Source organism: Ceratotherium simum, chromosome 17 (assembly GCF_057802395.1).
Source record: "Ceratotherium simum simum isolate JZ-2026a chromosome 17, ASM5780239v1, whole genome shotgun sequence".
Taxonomy (NCBI): domain Eukaryota; kingdom Metazoa; phylum Chordata; class Mammalia; order Perissodactyla; family Rhinocerotidae; genus Ceratotherium; species Ceratotherium simum.
The window spans coordinates 27,492,732-27,510,141 of NC_141916.1; the positions used below are offsets into that span (position 1 = coordinate 27,492,732).

The window sequence follows — 17,410 nt, forward strand, 5'->3', positions numbered from 1 at the left end:
TTGTATTTTATTTTCAGGCTTTAAGTTAATCGTTTGGCAAATTAGATCAAAGCCTATGGCACCAGTGGATTTATCATTAATGGTTGCAGGAGCAATTTCCAAAGATGCATGACATACAATAATGCACAATTTATTAAAAAAATACAGTTTTAATGAAGCTGAGGTCCAATATGAAATCCCACAAGATGGTCCTTACATGTGACTTGTCTGGAAATTAGTTGCATAATTTCATATGTATTATCTCATTTCTCTAGAAGGTCGGTACACTACTGTTGTCATTTTACAGATAAGGAAACTGGTTCTCTGGCCATTTGGGCAACTTGATCCAGTTCGCTGAGCTAGTAAACGCTGAATCTGAAATTTAGTCCAAAGTCTTTCTAATTCTTAATGTATGATCCTTCTCACTACTTTCTTTTGTAACTTTTTCTTTTTTCACTCTGTTTTTTAAAGTAACTCTTAGATTAATTTTTTTATTAAAATTAAATTTAAATTGCTAATAATTTAAATTCTTTAAATTATTAAACTGGGCGTTAATAAATCTCCAGCAATTCAGCTTTTGAGTATTAATCTGAAGAAAAGAAAAACACTAACTTGTAAAGATATATGCACCCTCATGTTCTTAAGATCCAAGAAATGGAAACAACCTAATGGATAAAGAAAATATGGTGTACACGTGTATATATATATATATATATACACACATACATACATACATATAATGGAATACTATTCAGCCATAAAAAGAATGAAATCTTGCCATTTGCAACAACACGGATGGACTTTGAGTGCATTATGCTACGTGAAATAAGTCAGACAGAGAAAGACAAATACCATATAATCTTGCATATATGTGGAATCTAAAAACAAAATAAAACAAAACAAAAACAAGAAACCAAGCTCTTAGATACAGAGAACAAATTGGTGGTTGCCAGAGGCTGGGGCAGGGGTTGAGGGGGAGAGGGTTGCCAAAACGGGTGAAGTAAAAAAAGAATGAATGATAATGGCAGCATTGATGAAATAAATGCAGAGCCTCCAAAAGTGACTTTATTGAAGGATATGTTTTATTTGAATGTACAAGCTCTTTTTAGATATCTTTTTAGGCATGCTTTCTTTATCCTGAATTGCAGTCTCTCATCAAAGAAACCCACATTTACACTCTTTCCAAAAGCAATTACTCCAGTCAAAAATAGCAATGTTCTTATTGATCTGTGTGTAGCAAAGATTTTCTTATTCAGTCTTGTGACAAAGATGTATGCATCTGATGATTGGCAGCAGAAATCCATCTAAGTAGAGCTTATGGTCAGAGAATACTCTTACTAACAAGCAGCTTCTATCTGTGGTGGCCTAATTACTCTGACATATACCTCATCTGCATTGTACTAGGAATAACAGGAAATCAAAACATTGCCAGCATAAGAGAATCAGCTTGCAAAACATTTTATTCACTGGGCTTCCATTGTAGTAAATTACATTTCCACATTATACCTTCTTCTTTTTTTTTTTTTTTTGTGAGGAAGATCAGCCCTGAGCTAACATCCATGCTAATCCTCCTCTTTTTTTTTTTTTTTGCTGAGGAAGACCGGCTCTGAGCTAACATCTATTGCCATCCTCCTCCTTTTTTTTCCCCAAAGCCCCAGTAGATAGTTGTATGTCATAGTTGCACATACTTCTAGTCGCTGTATGTGGGATGCGGCCTCAGCATGGCCGGAGAAGCGGTGCGTTGCTGCGCACCCGGGATCCGAACCTGGGCCAGCAGCAGAGTGCGCACACTTAACCGCTAAACCATGAGGCCGGCTCAACATACCTTCTTTTATTTTTATCATGATAGCAAATGCTTTGAGTTAGTTACTTTTGGCTCATTTTGCAATGCGACAGGGAAAATCCCATATGTCATATACTGTATGTATACATGAAGTCATAGATTCTTTTTATGATTTTATAACCTATAAGATAAACTTTGTGTTTGAAACATCTCTCCTCAGTTCATCCTAACAAACCAACTCCTCTCCCCCACCCAAAAAAAGCTCACTCACTTTATAATCTCTTTTCATAAAAAATGCTATATCAATACATAAATACATACTTCTTTTGCATCTTCAATTACTTAAGTGTCTCCTGTACACACTACATGTAAGTTCTCTAGGAGGGGGAAGTTGTCGCAAATTTCAATATTTGATGGAATACTTTTAAAATAACCTCATGTTCTCAAGACAGCTCATATCTGATTCCTCTGCCTAGAATGCTTATCCCACCCCGGGATTGTTGAGTGCCTATTCATCCTGAATGGCTCTGCTTCAATATTAGCTTTTTGTGTGTATGTGACCCTCCCAGCATCTCCACTCTCTGGCCAGGTAGACATATTCTCTACTTCCCCATAATCCTTCTAACACAATATTTATCACACCGGTTTGTATTTTCATAAATAAATGGGGTGGTGTTCAGATGGGTAAATGTGGTGAAGCCCAGGTCAGAGTGACACATATTAGGTACTCCATGAAGTCTAGTTTCCCAGGCCCTGATTGCTATGGGACAGTGGATTCTCATGGAGGCCACGCAGCAGCCCCCATGACCCAGATGCTGAGACTCCTTCCCTCTCCCCACTCTTTGCCTTAGGCTGAGACACCCCCAAGCAGAGACTTCCCAGGTGAGCCTGGGAACCAAGAACAGAGGAAGGACAGTGCAGACAGAGAACTGTGCCTCTGCTCACCACTCACAGGGAGCTCAGACTGTAGACCTTTGGGTCTGGTGCCTCCCTGCCTCCCACTTGGAAGTCAAGGTGCTGGAACACTCCAAATGCCTTAAGGGATCAGAAAGTACCTACACACTTTTAAGCAGCCAGCTTCTGAATTGTTACTGGAAACAATGACACCCAGCCTGGAAAACTGGCCAGAATGGAGAATGAGGATTTCAGTTTCTCCTGAGTGGGTATGGTCTAAGATTTTACTGTATTTCTGATGACTCACCATGAAAAGCACTGTTTCTCAGTTTAGGTGTTAAGCTATCCACAATGATGGATTATATACAGACACAAAGTCCCAAGGGTTTTGAACTTTATCACCTCTCGGTATCTCAACATTTCTATGTTCACCTTTAATTTTGGAAAGTTCACACTCTTTTTTGCTACTTCTGCTGTGTTTCATCAATATATATCTTACTGTCTTGATGAAAAATAAGTTGCATTTTAGTTCAAATAGTTCACACAATCCATAGTGCTTGGCAGAATTAGATTCAAAGAGGCTCCCCGTTTTTGAATTCAAAACTTCTCCCAAAAGAATATTTTCTGTTAAGATAAATGCTTATGATTTGATAATGATTAGCAGTTTATTTTTACGGCTCTAATCAGGAAAAATTTTAAATGACTGTCTATTTTTTTTATAAATCAGTTGTTTTAAAATCTTACTTTTTGTTTCAGTACTCAAGAATGAACAATTCTCCTCAAGAAAATTTTTATGAGAACTTGAAAATAGACTATATCATGCCTATCAGGTTTTATCCTGGAATCCTGACAACTAGTGATATTATAGAAAATTGAATAAATCCTCAAGAGAAAACTTTAGTTAGCACTTCCTATAGTGGAATGTCCCATACACAAATTAATACAAAGTTTCATATTAGATGGATTACAGACCTATATGTAAAAAAATTAAACATTATCACAAAGTTTTCAAATTCACCAACATGCTTTAAAAAATGTTTATTATTCCATTTAAATACAATGTTCATTTACATATTTCTCCATAATTGTCTTTTGTAAAAAAGTTGCATATAAATACAACGTAAGAATAAGAAATATCACAGGAACAAATACCTCCATCATTTCTGACTTTTTTTAACTACATAATAAATTGAAACATAGGTCCCTTTGAAAAGTGGAGAATCTTGCAGAGTTAAGAATTTGATTACCCTTAATATAAAGAAATTTAAAGTTTTCATATAATAAAATGCCAGTCAGTTCTGAGAATATTAAATGGACTAGTTATCCTATCATAGGGAATCATTTGAAATAATGAATATTGGCCAAGTCCAATGGATTTACCAAAAATGTTTTCCCTTAAAGCAGAAATGACACTCAAATTGTTACCTACGTACTTGGCCCTGATACTCCTACCACGGGAAGATACTTAAACAAGTTAGGTATATTTAGAAGACTAGGTTAGCAGGTACTCATCACTTCTTCAGCAAATTGAAGAGTGTTACATACTCCCCATGGTCTTGGCGGGAGTTGTGGAATTCCATAATTCGGAAAATAGGGTTTCTACCTGAATGATGTAGGATTTGCAGGGTCACAAATTTAGGAAGAAGACAAGTAAAAGCATTAGAGTAAAGATTAGGAACAAGTAGCCAGTGATCTGGCTAAGTGCTGAGAATCAAAATAAAAACATAAAAATGCCACTTAAAAGACTGAACATTGTATTTACACCAATTATAGAAATTCAGGGTATCCACAATTCAAAGACAGAGTTGCAAAATAGGAAAAGAGAGAGTGGCTGTGTCTTTCCTGGATGAGGACTCTGACAATATGTTACATTTTCTCATCAGCACTTTTCACAGCCTTTTCTTTTAGATTGAGTGAAATTGTGTGAAATGCATTGTTTGCATAAGCAACAAAGAGAACTCACGTCCTCATGAAGGCATTTACTAGTGAAAATTAATAGACTATTTACAAGCGTACATAACTGCATTTAAAAGCAATCTAAGAAGGAATGTATTACATGGAAACTGTCCTAATATTTTTATTCCACTTTGCAGAATATCTAGAAAGTAATCAAGCAATAGTCTTGTCTTAAGCACAGAATTAAAAATAAAATTTACCTTCATCATGGATAACAAAACAAAAAATTATCCACTTTGTAAATTTTAGTATGAGTACTGCAATTAAGTGCTTTTTAGATTTCCTTTCATGACCTAATCCACAAAATTAATTAGAATATATAGGAAATACAATATCACATTTTAAATAGTTCTTTAAAACATACTTCCACTGGTAACTATTTTTACACATATTTATATTTAAAATAAAACATATAAACATTCCTTCATATACAGATGAGCTATTTCAAAGAGCGGAGGTACCCTTTTCATATGTAAACATTTTTTAAAGAAATATTTATAGAGAGAAGAGAATAATTTTCCCATTCAAAGACAAAGATTTCCCATACCCCTCTTATTCAACAGATATTCTTCTCAGCTTTTCAGCTAATTCTTTTCTCATTTCAATATGTTTTTCTAAGTTTTGCACTTCATGTGGAAGATTGATGTCCCAAACAGACAAGCAAGATTGTATCTCTAGAAAATGAAAAAATGAAATCATGTTTCAAAGATCTGCCATAAGGCATTTTGATTTTATTCCAATTTGGTTAATTTATATTTAGTTGCCTTGGATAAATGTACTATAAATACAGCTAAAAATAATCTACTATATTATTGCCATTTATAAGAAATTACACTTGGAAAATGTTTAAAATACATTATAGCGCTAACTACTAAATTTCAAAAAGTGTGGACATTTAATAACTTAACATTTGATTTTCTGAAAGAAATAAAGCTTTTTCAAACTGTTCAAAATCAGACTTCGTATGACTATAGGTAAGATGTAAGGAAAAATACCCACATTTAGTTTAAACTTGGGCTAATTCTCATTGTATGGGGTTGATATTTCTACTTCATCTGCAAAAATAAATACTTAACACTCCTAAATCACTGAAACTTAATTTTGAAGATTTATTACTAAATTATTTGCACTAAAAGAAGCCACCAATTAAAAATGCTTAAAGTTTTATAGCATATGTAATATTTACTATAAATGTATAAAACACATATTATTATCATCCATGTCATTGCACTGTGTTTGGAATATAGTATCTTATTAAACATTACCTTTTTGGTGTTGCATATCTTCAGTACTTTTCTGGTTATACCCCAAAACCAGCATTACATTTTTAAGGCTTCCTTTACAAAAAAAAAAAATAGGATTTTTCTGTTAAAACAATATGTATAAGTTGGACTAAAAAGAGTACAGTTGTTCATATTTTCAGACACAAAAACTTTGGAACTTCATTTTCAATTCTACTTTTTAGGAGACACCTCAATTATATTGAATAAAAAACTCTCCAAGAATACCAGTAATTTTTTAAAGGTAGAAAATTTGTGATCCACTCCTTGGTATAATTCTTATTAATTTTGTGAATCTGAGAAAATAGCTTAACCTTTCTGCAAAATTGGCTTAATATTTATACATTACCCCTCTGCCCAAAGTCATAATATTAAATGAAATAATGTACATGAAATATCCATATATGCTTTCGGATACAATAAGGCACTGGTCAAATGTGAAGCATTTGGATGCAGAGTTGGATGGATGGATATATTGATACTCTGTCAAAAACCATACTTTCTTCTAGTCACTAATTTATTCAGCATTCATCAAAAGTCTCTGTATACTAGGCCTTAGGCTAGGCCCTGGGAATAAAGGGATGAACAAACACATGCAGAGCCGATCCACATAGAGTTTATGTTCCAGTGAGGAAACTGACATTAATGAAAAAAAAAAATCATGAACAGGATCAATGCTATGCAAGAGAGGTGCTATGAGAACCAAAAGAGAGAACTTGGACCTAATTGGTGTCGACTCCTCTGAGATTTTGACACACAAGCTACCATTTCAAAAAGAGTAAGAGTTAAGTAAGCCAAAAAGGTATATTAAGTTAACAAAATTAACTAAGTTAACTAAGCAAAGAAGGAAAGAGCACACGCAAAACCCTGAGGCAGGATGAAACACGGTATTTAAGAGGGACTGAACGTTCTTCTAGATCAGAAACATCTGAGAGGCATGTGGTAAATGATGGAGGCTAGAGAGGTGGGACGAAGCCAGACTCTGCCGCACCTTGTAGATTGTGTTTAAATTTATCTTTATTTTAATAATCTATTAAACTCATTGAAATTCCATATAACGTCAGTAATGGACAACCATTTGGGTCCCAAAGTATATACAAATTACATTAGATGATGTAACAACCTTGGTAGGACAAGACTAGAGAGGCAAGTATAGACCTACCACTCGGCTTGTGTAGACATGTATCCTGAGAGGAACCAATCACTAGGAGCATCTAATCTAACTCCTTCTGTGCAACTCTGACATCCATTAGTGGAAAATGAGTGAGGATGAGGAGAAACACTTGTCCCTCCTTTTATATTCTGTGAAAGAAATCTACTATTTTCTTCACCCTGTCAAACCTTTTATTACTTATTTGCTAAAGTTACATAAACTCTCTTACTTATTTGCTAAAGTTACATAAACTCTCTCACTTATTTGCTAAAGTTACATAAACTCTAATTTTGAGAACTTAACCCCATGGTGTAATTTTGTGATCAACTTTGTATATATACTGTTAGTATTCTCTAAACCAGACAGTCAGTCAAAAGAACATAATGAAATGTGAATTTTGATGCAGAAAATATATTTCATGCGCTATCATAATTTCTTCCTATTTAAATAGAAAAGTAGGAACAAGAAAAGACATAAAAGCTTGAGTAAAACATGATTTGTCAATATTTGTAAATTGTGGAGTTCAGTATATATTGCTACAAGAACATAAATCCGTTTATAGCATGAAAAATCAAATAGGATTCTTTAACAAGGTGAGAAGTTTAAACCATCATCAAAATAAACATTTGCTGGGCCATCCCTGCGGCCTAGCGGTGAAGTGCGTGCGCTCTGCTGCCGGCAGCCCAGGTTCGGATCCCGGGCATGCACCGATGCACAGCTTGTCAGGCCATGCTGTGGTGGCGTCCCATATAAAGTGGAGGAAGATGGGCACAGATGTTAACCCAGGGCCAGTCTTCCTCAGCAAAAGGAGGAGGATTGGCAGGAGTGTTAGCTCAGGGCTGATCTTCCTCACAAAAACAAACAAAAAATAAACATTTGCTTTAATTTCTTTGATCAAAAAGTAAAAAAACAACATTATGTATTTCCCATTTTTGCCTTAGGTATAAAGAAAAAAGAGAAAGTAAGATCCAAATTTAGTGTGCAGCTGCAATAACCTGCTTCTCTTATGGGACTGAGCACATCTACTCTCTCCATTTTTTTAATGACTCTATTCAAAATTTATCCCAGTCCTATCTTTCATTATGTGAACTCATAAGATACTTGAAATGGCATTGGAAACTGAAAACTTAAATTAAAAATAAAAGCATATTTTTATAGTCTTAGAGAAAATTAAAAAAAAGATCTAAAGGAAAGAAACTTGCCTAACTGTGCCATCATTATGACTCTAACAGAATCACAAAAGTTGCAAATTATACGTATAATTCGACGAGTTGAAAGATCAAGGAGTAAAATATGGCCTCCTCCAGTTCCTATCCAGAGAGCAGTGTTCTTCTGGAGGCAGAGAGTTTTCACTCGCCCAGAATAAGACATTTTGTGTTTCGATTCTTTGTTTACTTTTACCATTTCTTCCCTAAAATCATAAAGAAAGTATGCATTAATAATTTATCAACAATTAAGAAATAAAGTAGATGTGTTTCTATTTATATATACACATATATAACATTTTAAATTATGAATACATAACAGTATACATTATATATCACTAAAACTGTACAAAACTAATTTTGCTAAATACGGAATGCCAGTCACGTTTCTCTACTTGAAGCATAAATTATCAAGGACAACACAATAGCCCCTTAACTTCAAGAAATGCTGAAATAAGATAGATACAATTTTTATAAATAACAAGCCTATGTAATCCAGTAAAAAAAAAAAGAATAAATTTGCCCAATATAAAGAAAAAAAATTTCATTTCAAAAGCTTCCCATGAAGCCTAAAAGTTACAAAGAAAAATAAAATTATAGTCATTTACATGTAAAAAATATCAATACAAACCACTGAATTTTTCCCTGAGCCAATGAATAATTCTTGACAAAAATGGGGTGTCTAGAAATAAAAGAATCCTAATAATTTTGGAAATTCAAGAAGTAAGGGGCCCTTTACTAGGCAGAACCGTCAGCCATCCTGAGAAAAACTGTAAGATTCCAGGAAAGTAAACTCCGAATCTCATTTTATGGATATAGTGTGTAATCTAAATGATCTCCAGAGTATAAAAAATATGTTCAGTAAAAATAAAAGAGGGGCTGGCCCGGTGATGTAGTGGTTAAGTCTGCGTGCTCTGCTTAGGCAGCCCAGGATGTGCAGGTTCAGATCCTGGGCACAGACCTACACATCACTCATCAAGCCATGCTGTGGCGGCGTCCCATATATAAAATGCAGGAAGATGGGCACAGATGTTAGCTCAGGGCCAATCTTCCTCAGCAAAAAGAGCAAGATTGGCAACAAATGTTAGCTCATGGTCAGTCTCCCTCAGCAAAAAAAAAAAAAAAAATACAATAAAACAAATAAGAAAACAAAACAAAAATATAAAGTGGCAAGCAAATAAGGTTGGCAATAGTCCTGTTTCCCAGCAGCAGCACAAAAGATATGCGTGACATAAAGTCTGAGATTTCTCTGTGGTGTGCTGTATGAGACTAAGACCTGCGCTCTCAGTCTGGCATCTTGATCTCTCACCTTATAGTTAGTGCACTGGTCAATCCAGTAGGTTTTTTTCCCTCATATTTTTATACTGTTTTGCGACTTTTTATCTTTAGAGCAGAGTATCCTTGGACCTATAATCTAATTATAAGTCGTAAAATTTGACAGTGTGATGCAAATATGTGTACAGCCAGCACTGAATCCAGTATGGTCACTTTTAATAATGTACTCCTTTTCATTAGAGAATATTCTTTATAATATCTTGAAAGAACCATATATATTGTGTTCCTATTTTTTTTTTCAAAATGACATTTTCTGGATACCAAGAAATGGTGCTGAAAAGCATTAACAATTTTGTTTCTGAGGTTTTTTTTTTTAATTTTCTATTTAGAGGTAGAAAGGAAGAAAAATAAGCCATACTTCCTCCCGTGAAATTTGAGGTGTAAAGACAGCTCTTATAAACATAAAATAAAGAACCAATGACATTTCACCTACAGTCAACAGTAATATATTATACACTTAAAAATTTTAGACGGTAGATGGCATGTTATGTTCTTTCCACGATAAAATAAAATTTTTTTAAAAACCAATGAATTTACTTTAAAAAGTGCACACAGTCTATTAGTTCGCAGAGTTTTTCGGTTTTCTTATCCCGCACTTCCACAAATGGGCTATCTTTCTTAGCAACATAGAGAGCCGTGTCTACCACCACTGCTATGATGTTGGAATCACTGAAAGCTGCATAAGAAAACCTAGGAGGGAAAAAAAAGAATGTGACCACTATTTCATTTTTCTTCTATTTCCATATGTAATGCAACCTTATATTAGCTCTTAGTGCATATAAAAAATTAACCCCATTTCGAAGAAAGAAACAGGCTAGAGTATTGGCAATTATTTCACATTCTCCCCTAACCACTTTGAATTGAATATATAATTTACTTTGGTAGTTTACTTACTTTTGGTTACTTTGTTTTTTTTCCCTTGATAATAAAATAAAGATTATGACTAATGTCGTTTAGTTTTAATTTCAGTTTTATCTGGTTCTTGTAGAATTTTATACTGTCTAAATATGCAAAGTTTCTTGACTTCTAAAAGAAATATTATCTGTGACTTTATGATATTGCAATAAACTCTTTATTGTCGAGAATGCTTGGGAAATTAAGGGTTAGCCATTTACACTTAGAGTTATAAAACAGAAAATGTTAAAATAAACATTAGTGGCAGTGTCCTCAAATATTAAAGGGTATCTTTTCATCAACACAAGCCAGTCCAGGTATGAGGAAAAAAAATCCACATCTTCATCGAAACAGAAATAGAAAACAAATTGTCATTTTCCCCCTTTGAAAATAAAGGAAAATGACAAATATTTTTAAAGATCTACCTTCCAACCTAGGACACTGGTATTTACATATTTTGCAAACAGATTGGCTACCATAGGCCCCATCTGCACAGCAAACTCTAAGTTATCCCTTGAGGCTTAACTTAAATGTCAGCTCCTCTAGAATTCTTCCCTGACCTATCAAAAAAAAAAAAAAAAACAATCATTCCCTTTCCCCTACTGGTGTAGCTGTAATATTACAGACCTTATTAAATACAAAATTGTATTTATTCATATGTCCCTGACACTAGACTATAAATGTAATTTCTTAAGAACAAGGACCATGTCTTTTCTATAAACTCACAATCCAGTAGCATTATCATGGATAAGTACCTATCTCTCTAGTAGATATATACAGTAGATAGATAGATTAGTATCTATCTAATAACTGCCTGGTTAACAAAGCAGGCAGTTTGTTAAGTGGATGGACAGAAGGATAGATGGATGAAGAAGAAACTAACAGGAGAAATGAGCAATCAGGAAAAAGGTAAAATGGTTAAAATTGTAATTCAATCAGATAGATGACATGCAAATACCACAGGGATGTAATAATCTTTATATCCTAAGGTAGGAAGATGTTTTTTTCCTCCACCTTTTCTATTCTGGTAAGAGAGATGAAGATAACAAGGGGTGGCAGTTCAAACTAGTACGAAGTTTTGCACAGAGTTCTGGAATTTATAAAATAACTTTTGCGTATTATCCCATTTGACCCTCAATAAAAATCTTACAAAATATTATAAATCTCAATGTTTGTAATTGCAGAAAGAGAAGTGTATAAATGCTAAATAACTTCCTCAAGGCCACTTGACTAACATGTTCCAGAACCAGGATTCCAAACTAGTCCTGTGGAGTCTGTGGCTCCAGAGGCCACAATCATCTTTCACTGTCCATTATGCCTCTCAGTTGGTGCATGTTGAAGATGATAAGGAGGGTAATGATGAGAAAATAGCCCCTAATTAGTGATATGATCTCTGCTTAGCAGGGCAGAGACGTAGGCAACAGGGGACCCTTTTTGAGAAGAGAGCAAATAATTCCAAATGTCTATGAAAGAAGTCCTAATCTCTTTTGAGAGATGAACATCTTTAAGAGCCTGATATTTATAGGTGTTCTCTCTAGTAAAGCATCTATACTCCAAATCTTATGTGAAATTTTGGGAGGTTGATTGATACCATGATCTCATAATATGCTCTATGAAATAAAAGAATTAGGGGCCCTTTCTTTTTAAATATTTTCAGGCTTGTACAGGTTGGTTAAAATGGAAACTACAGAATGAGAATAAGTCCATCCAAATATTTACCACCTGCTAGGAAACAAATGTATGAACAAGACAAAAAACTAAAATCCTCATCTATGAGAATTTACAGTATATAGCAGTGTAACTGAACCCTGATTACGCTTTAAAATCATCTAAGAGCTGAAAAAAAAATGTTGAAGCCTGGGCCCCATCCCAGGCTTAATTCATCTTTTTTAATTGGGCTGAGGTGGGTCCTAGGCATCAGATTATTTTCAGCTACCGAGTGGTTTCTAATGTGCAGCCAATGTTGAGAACCTGTAAGTCTACTGGTATTAAGAAAGATTTTTGAAAATATATTTATAAAAATGTGTGACAGCTGTTGTGTACAAAATAACAGATGCAATGAAGAATGTATCCCAGGCACCTAATGTGCACAGGTGGGATCAGAGACAGCCACTTGGAGGAAGTGACATTAGGACTAAAACAGGTAGGAAGTATAGTAGTTATTCAGGCAAAGGGACAACCAGATGTGAAGGCAGGGGGTGAAAGGGAGCAGGTTGTCTTCAAGAACTGAGACTATTTCAGTTTGGATAAGGCACAGAGGGCAAGGAGGCTGCAAAATATGAATTCAGAGAGGTAAGCAAGGGCTAAGTCATGAAGGGCCTGGTAGGAATTTGGACTTCATGCAAAGGACAATTGGATACCACTGAAGGGTTTTAAGCAGGAGAGTGGCATTAGAATGATTTGCATTTTAGAAGAGTCTTTCTGTCTACAATGTTGAGAATGGATTGAAGGGAGCACAACTGGAGATTGAGAACTGACTAGAAAGATGCTGTTGTTAACACGGCCATAGATGATGGATAACAGCCTGGCCCATGGCTGCAGCAGTGGGAACGGTAGGAAGTACAAGGATTTGCAAGTCAATCAGGAGGAGAGTCAAGTGAATAAAGAGAGTAAAGGACAAAGGAGTCAAGGATTACTCCCAAATTTCTCTTAGGCAACTAGATGGATATTGAGAAACTAAGATATTCCCTGAGATAAGGATTTGTGACTCAAAGCTAATAATACTCATAATAATAGCTAATATCGACCGAGAGCTTACCAAGTGCTGGGGATTACATTAGCTCCTTATATTAATTTTCTTGTTTAGTCCTCCAAATATCCCTTTGAGACAGAGTACATTACACTCCTCAGGTTAGAGAGGACTGAAGATTTGAGAAGTTCTTGCCCAAGTCCACATAACCAATACATGGCAAAGCCAATATTTGAACAATTTACGCTCTTATTCACCACCCTACACTGCTTCTCACTGAAGAATGTACTAAATAAGAACTGCAATGATTTGTTTAAAATACAACTTAAAAAATTTAAACAACAAATTGAGACAAGGTTTATATTTTATTTTATTCTTGCTTGAAACTGGTATCACTAACTTTTCTATAAAGGGGACGTCTGTATAATTATCAAATCTAGTGAGGACTTTATTCCTGAGGCCTATGTTTCCTACAATCAATAGTTAGTGGAAATTATCTAAAACATAACATAAGTATCAAATCCATAGATTTAGTAAAATACTGAGTTGATTGCCTTTCAAATTCCATATGTTTAATCTGATACAGAGATAATGAAAATGTTAAAAATTTAGAATGATAAATACTATTAAGATTACCATGGGTTTTCACATTTTATCCCAAATGTGATTAGGCTGGGTAATTTTTTAACGTCTCTCTGCTTTCTGGAATTTTCTAAGTTTTCTATAATGGATGTTTAATTTTATAATAGAAAAATAAATTATACATTTTAAAAGATTTTCATTTGGGATTATCAATAGCATTATTGACACAATTATAAAGAATAAACATGAATAAAATGGTAAATTAGTTGTATAGACAGGAATAACTTACAGCTGATTTGTCCTGGTCTCAATGAGTTTCTGAATGCTAAAATCATCAGAAAATGAGAAAATTTTTGTACCACATCCTCCCCACATAATGTTTTTTTCACTTGAATTTGTGGATTCACTCAAACACATCAGTGGAGTGCTGACATCTCCAATATTTAGTATCCTCAAAGGAGCAGCTCCTTTACACTTTGCCAAAAAGAGAAGACACATTCAGTAAATTGAGTACCTGCAGAAAGAAACACTGTAAAATTTAAGCTTTCTAAAAGCTACTTTCCCATCTTAAATGGTTAGAGGAGTTAAAATCAAAATTCATGTTACATTTTTCAAAGGATTTATAGAAACAGGATTCAACGCAATTCAATTATCCTTATAGCCAATCTCTTCACTTCTCTATGCAAAAATTGTACAGGAACTAACCTAGGGAATACATTCTACTTCTTTGTCTCTCATTAGATAATAAGCTTTTATGATAATAAAGAGTATGAATGGGTAAGACGTTGAATAAATAGATGGAATCACAGATGAACGGATGGATGCAAGAGTAAATGCTTTAACGATAAAGGAGAATCTAAAGAATAGAAAATTAAATGATTTCTTCACGGCTAAAGAAAAAGGTGGTGGCAAACCAGATTTAAAACCTGTTTCCTTTGTTCTTTCCACAATATATTTATAAGGAATTATCTACTTCACCTATATAAAAATAGAATTATCTCCACACCTAGCATTATAAAGCAGATCTCATTTATCATTTTATCCCTAGTTCATTCATATAAAATATACAGTTAATCAGCAAGTATTCATACAGAATCTATTCTATACAAGACTTTATGAGGCAATAAAAAGATACAAAGCAGAATTTATCATCCTTGTTTTCAGGGAGTTTATAATCATTTAGGAAGGGAGTGGGATGAGCATACATAAAACAAAGAACTTATAAATTTTGATGTAGAATGCATTCAACATTTACCTTAACAGATTTATCTTCAAAAATCGCTAAGTTGCCATCAGCAGTTCCCACCAAAAGAAAATTTTTTTGCTTGCTAAAAGGAAAAATTTCAAGATAGTTACAAAAACAATGCTTATATTGACCAAGATGGCCTTAACATTCCCTCTAGCTTGACTAAACTTTAGACAGGGTTCTTCCTGCCTATAGGCCTCTGACTTTCCTTTTCTTACAGCATTTACTTTGAAAAACTTAAATTGTAACTTCCTTCTCTGCCCATTTGAGATGTAAATCTTCTCCTACCCTCTTGCCAGTTTTATAATCCAGGAATGTCTTTCTCAAGGACCTGGGAGGCCTCCCTTTGAAATGTCATCACCAAGAATAATAGAACCCCTATCTCCCAGTCTCTGTGGGAGGGTAGGAGCCTAACTTCAATAAGCAACCATTAGCAAACATAGATGACCTAATCACATTAACAACCTCCCCCCCCCCAATATCCTCCAGTACTTTCCCACTAGCTCATCCCAGCACTTAAAAACTCTCCCACCTTTTGTCTCAACTGAGTTGAGTTCAGTCTCTCTCCCCTATTGCAATAGTCTTGAACAAAGTTTTCCTTGCCTATTTAACTCCATCCAATGCAATTTTTCTTTGACAATATCCAAATAATTTCAACTCAAAAACTGCCAGTGGAGTTTACATTTCAGCCGCCAAAAACTTGTGCTTCACATCTTTCTAATATTTATTTTCCGGTACTGACTTAAACTAGAGAAGTATAAGCAATATAATCTTAATGGCTCCCAGAAATCACCCTGTCCCAAATATTGCAGCAACCAACCTATTACACCTGAAATTCTGCCATTTGGATAAATTCCTTTGGGATGTGATCCCTGCAACGGATGATGGTTAAGTCATCTTCACCTACTAACAACTTATAAATTCATTTATTGGATCTTTTTTCCAGTTTGGAAGTTAGTTAACTGATAGGTTTTAGACTGGTACATAATAGGCTATTAATATATATGTATTCATAGAAAGAATGAGAGAGAAATCATCTTTGAAGAGGGCCTACAAAGGTAAATCGATGTGAGGAATGGCAAACAGTTAAAGTCACAGGGGAGGTAACACCAGGAGCAAGGCTGAAGGGCCTGAAGAAATGATTGACCTATTTTATAAATGCCTCAGTTTGATCTGCATACAGAAAAGTAACAGATACCTTTGTGGTCTCCCACAATTCCCTTTAATATATTCAAACCAATAGGAAAATGTTTAAAATGAGCAATCTTTGCTGATGCTATAACAATTCTGCACCAATTAAGTCATCTAAAAGGTATGTAATTTTCCCTCAGTGGTCAAATTCACCACCATACCTTTGCTTGGAAAAGGAATTGCAATACAAGCAAGTAATGGAATCGCTCATCTTTGCAAGGGTATGTCTCTTTTTCTCATCTTCAGTATTGATGACCAGGAGCGTGCCAGACTGTGTCCCAGACACAATCCAGCTTTCTTTTTCAACAGGAAGATGCACCAATGCTAGGCACAGTACTCTACTATCAGTTACTTCCTGTTAAGAAAACAAAACACACTCTAAAAGACTTTGTTCTAGCTTAAGGGACTAGAACTTGTATAGAATGAAAATATCATGTTATCCACATACTTAACTCTTTTTACTTTCTTGCTTTTAATTTTAAAAACAATCCCAGGGGCCGGCCCGGTGGCGCAAGCGGTTAAGTGCACATGTTCCGCTGCAGTGGCCCGGGGTTCGCTGGTTCGGATCCCGGGCGCGCACCAACGCACCGCTTGGCAAGCCATGCTGTGGTGGCATCCCATATAAAGTGGAGGAAGATGGGCATGGATGTTAGCCCAGGGCCAGTCTTCCTCAGCAAAAAGAGGAGGATTGGCAGATGTTAGCTCAGGGCCGATCTTCCTCACAAAAAATAAATAAATAAAAATAAATAAAATAAATAAATAAAAATAAAAACAATGCCAATTTTATTTAATTTTCAATGATAAATGGGTTAACTGGCAAACAATCTTTGCCTAACTAGAGTGCATCTGAAACTAAAATTAAATATTGAAAATTATTTCTCAGTATCATTTCTCACTCATCAAAATAATACGAGAGGACTGTTCAATCTTAAGAATAATGTTTAGGGGGCTGGCCCAGTGCCCTAGTAGTTAAGTTCGGTGCACTCCACTTTGGTGGCCCAGGTTCGCAGCTTCGGTCCTCGGGTGCAGAGCTACATCCCTTGTTAGCCATGCTGTGGCAGTGACCCACATACAAAATAGAGGAAGACTGGCTACAGATGTTAGCTCAGGGCGAATCTTCCTCAGCAAAAAAAAATAATAATAATGTTTAGGCACAACATTTATTTCAAAACAACAGTCAAAATATTAGGTTATTTTTTGTTTCAAAATTTATATTTGCCAAT

The 17,410-nt window shown here is 34.9% G+C and overlaps 1 protein-coding gene across 1 annotated transcript in view; it reads right to left on the reverse strand.

Annotated features, from left to right (window-relative positions):
- Positions 1–3,679: 3,679 nt before the first annotated feature.
- The window catches only part of LRRK2 (leucine rich repeat kinase 2), a 135,435-nt gene continuing 121,704 nt past the window's right edge, over positions 3,680–17,410 (reverse strand). Inside the window, exons 45-51 of the mRNA XM_004441150.3 lie at positions 16,349–16,542; positions 15,006–15,078; positions 14,040–14,224; positions 10,123–10,275; positions 8,248–8,456; positions 5,878–5,949; positions 3,680–5,286 (exon numbers count right to left, since the gene is read on the reverse strand). Coding sequence (XP_004441207.2) covers positions 5,165–5,286; positions 5,878–5,949; positions 8,248–8,456; positions 10,123–10,275; positions 14,040–14,224; positions 15,006–15,078; positions 16,349–16,542 — 1,008 coding nt within the window. The 3' untranslated portion in view covers positions 3,680–5,164. The remainder of the gene's footprint in view (positions 5,287–5,877; positions 5,950–8,247; positions 8,457–10,122; positions 10,276–14,039; positions 14,225–15,005; positions 15,079–16,348; positions 16,543–17,410) is intronic.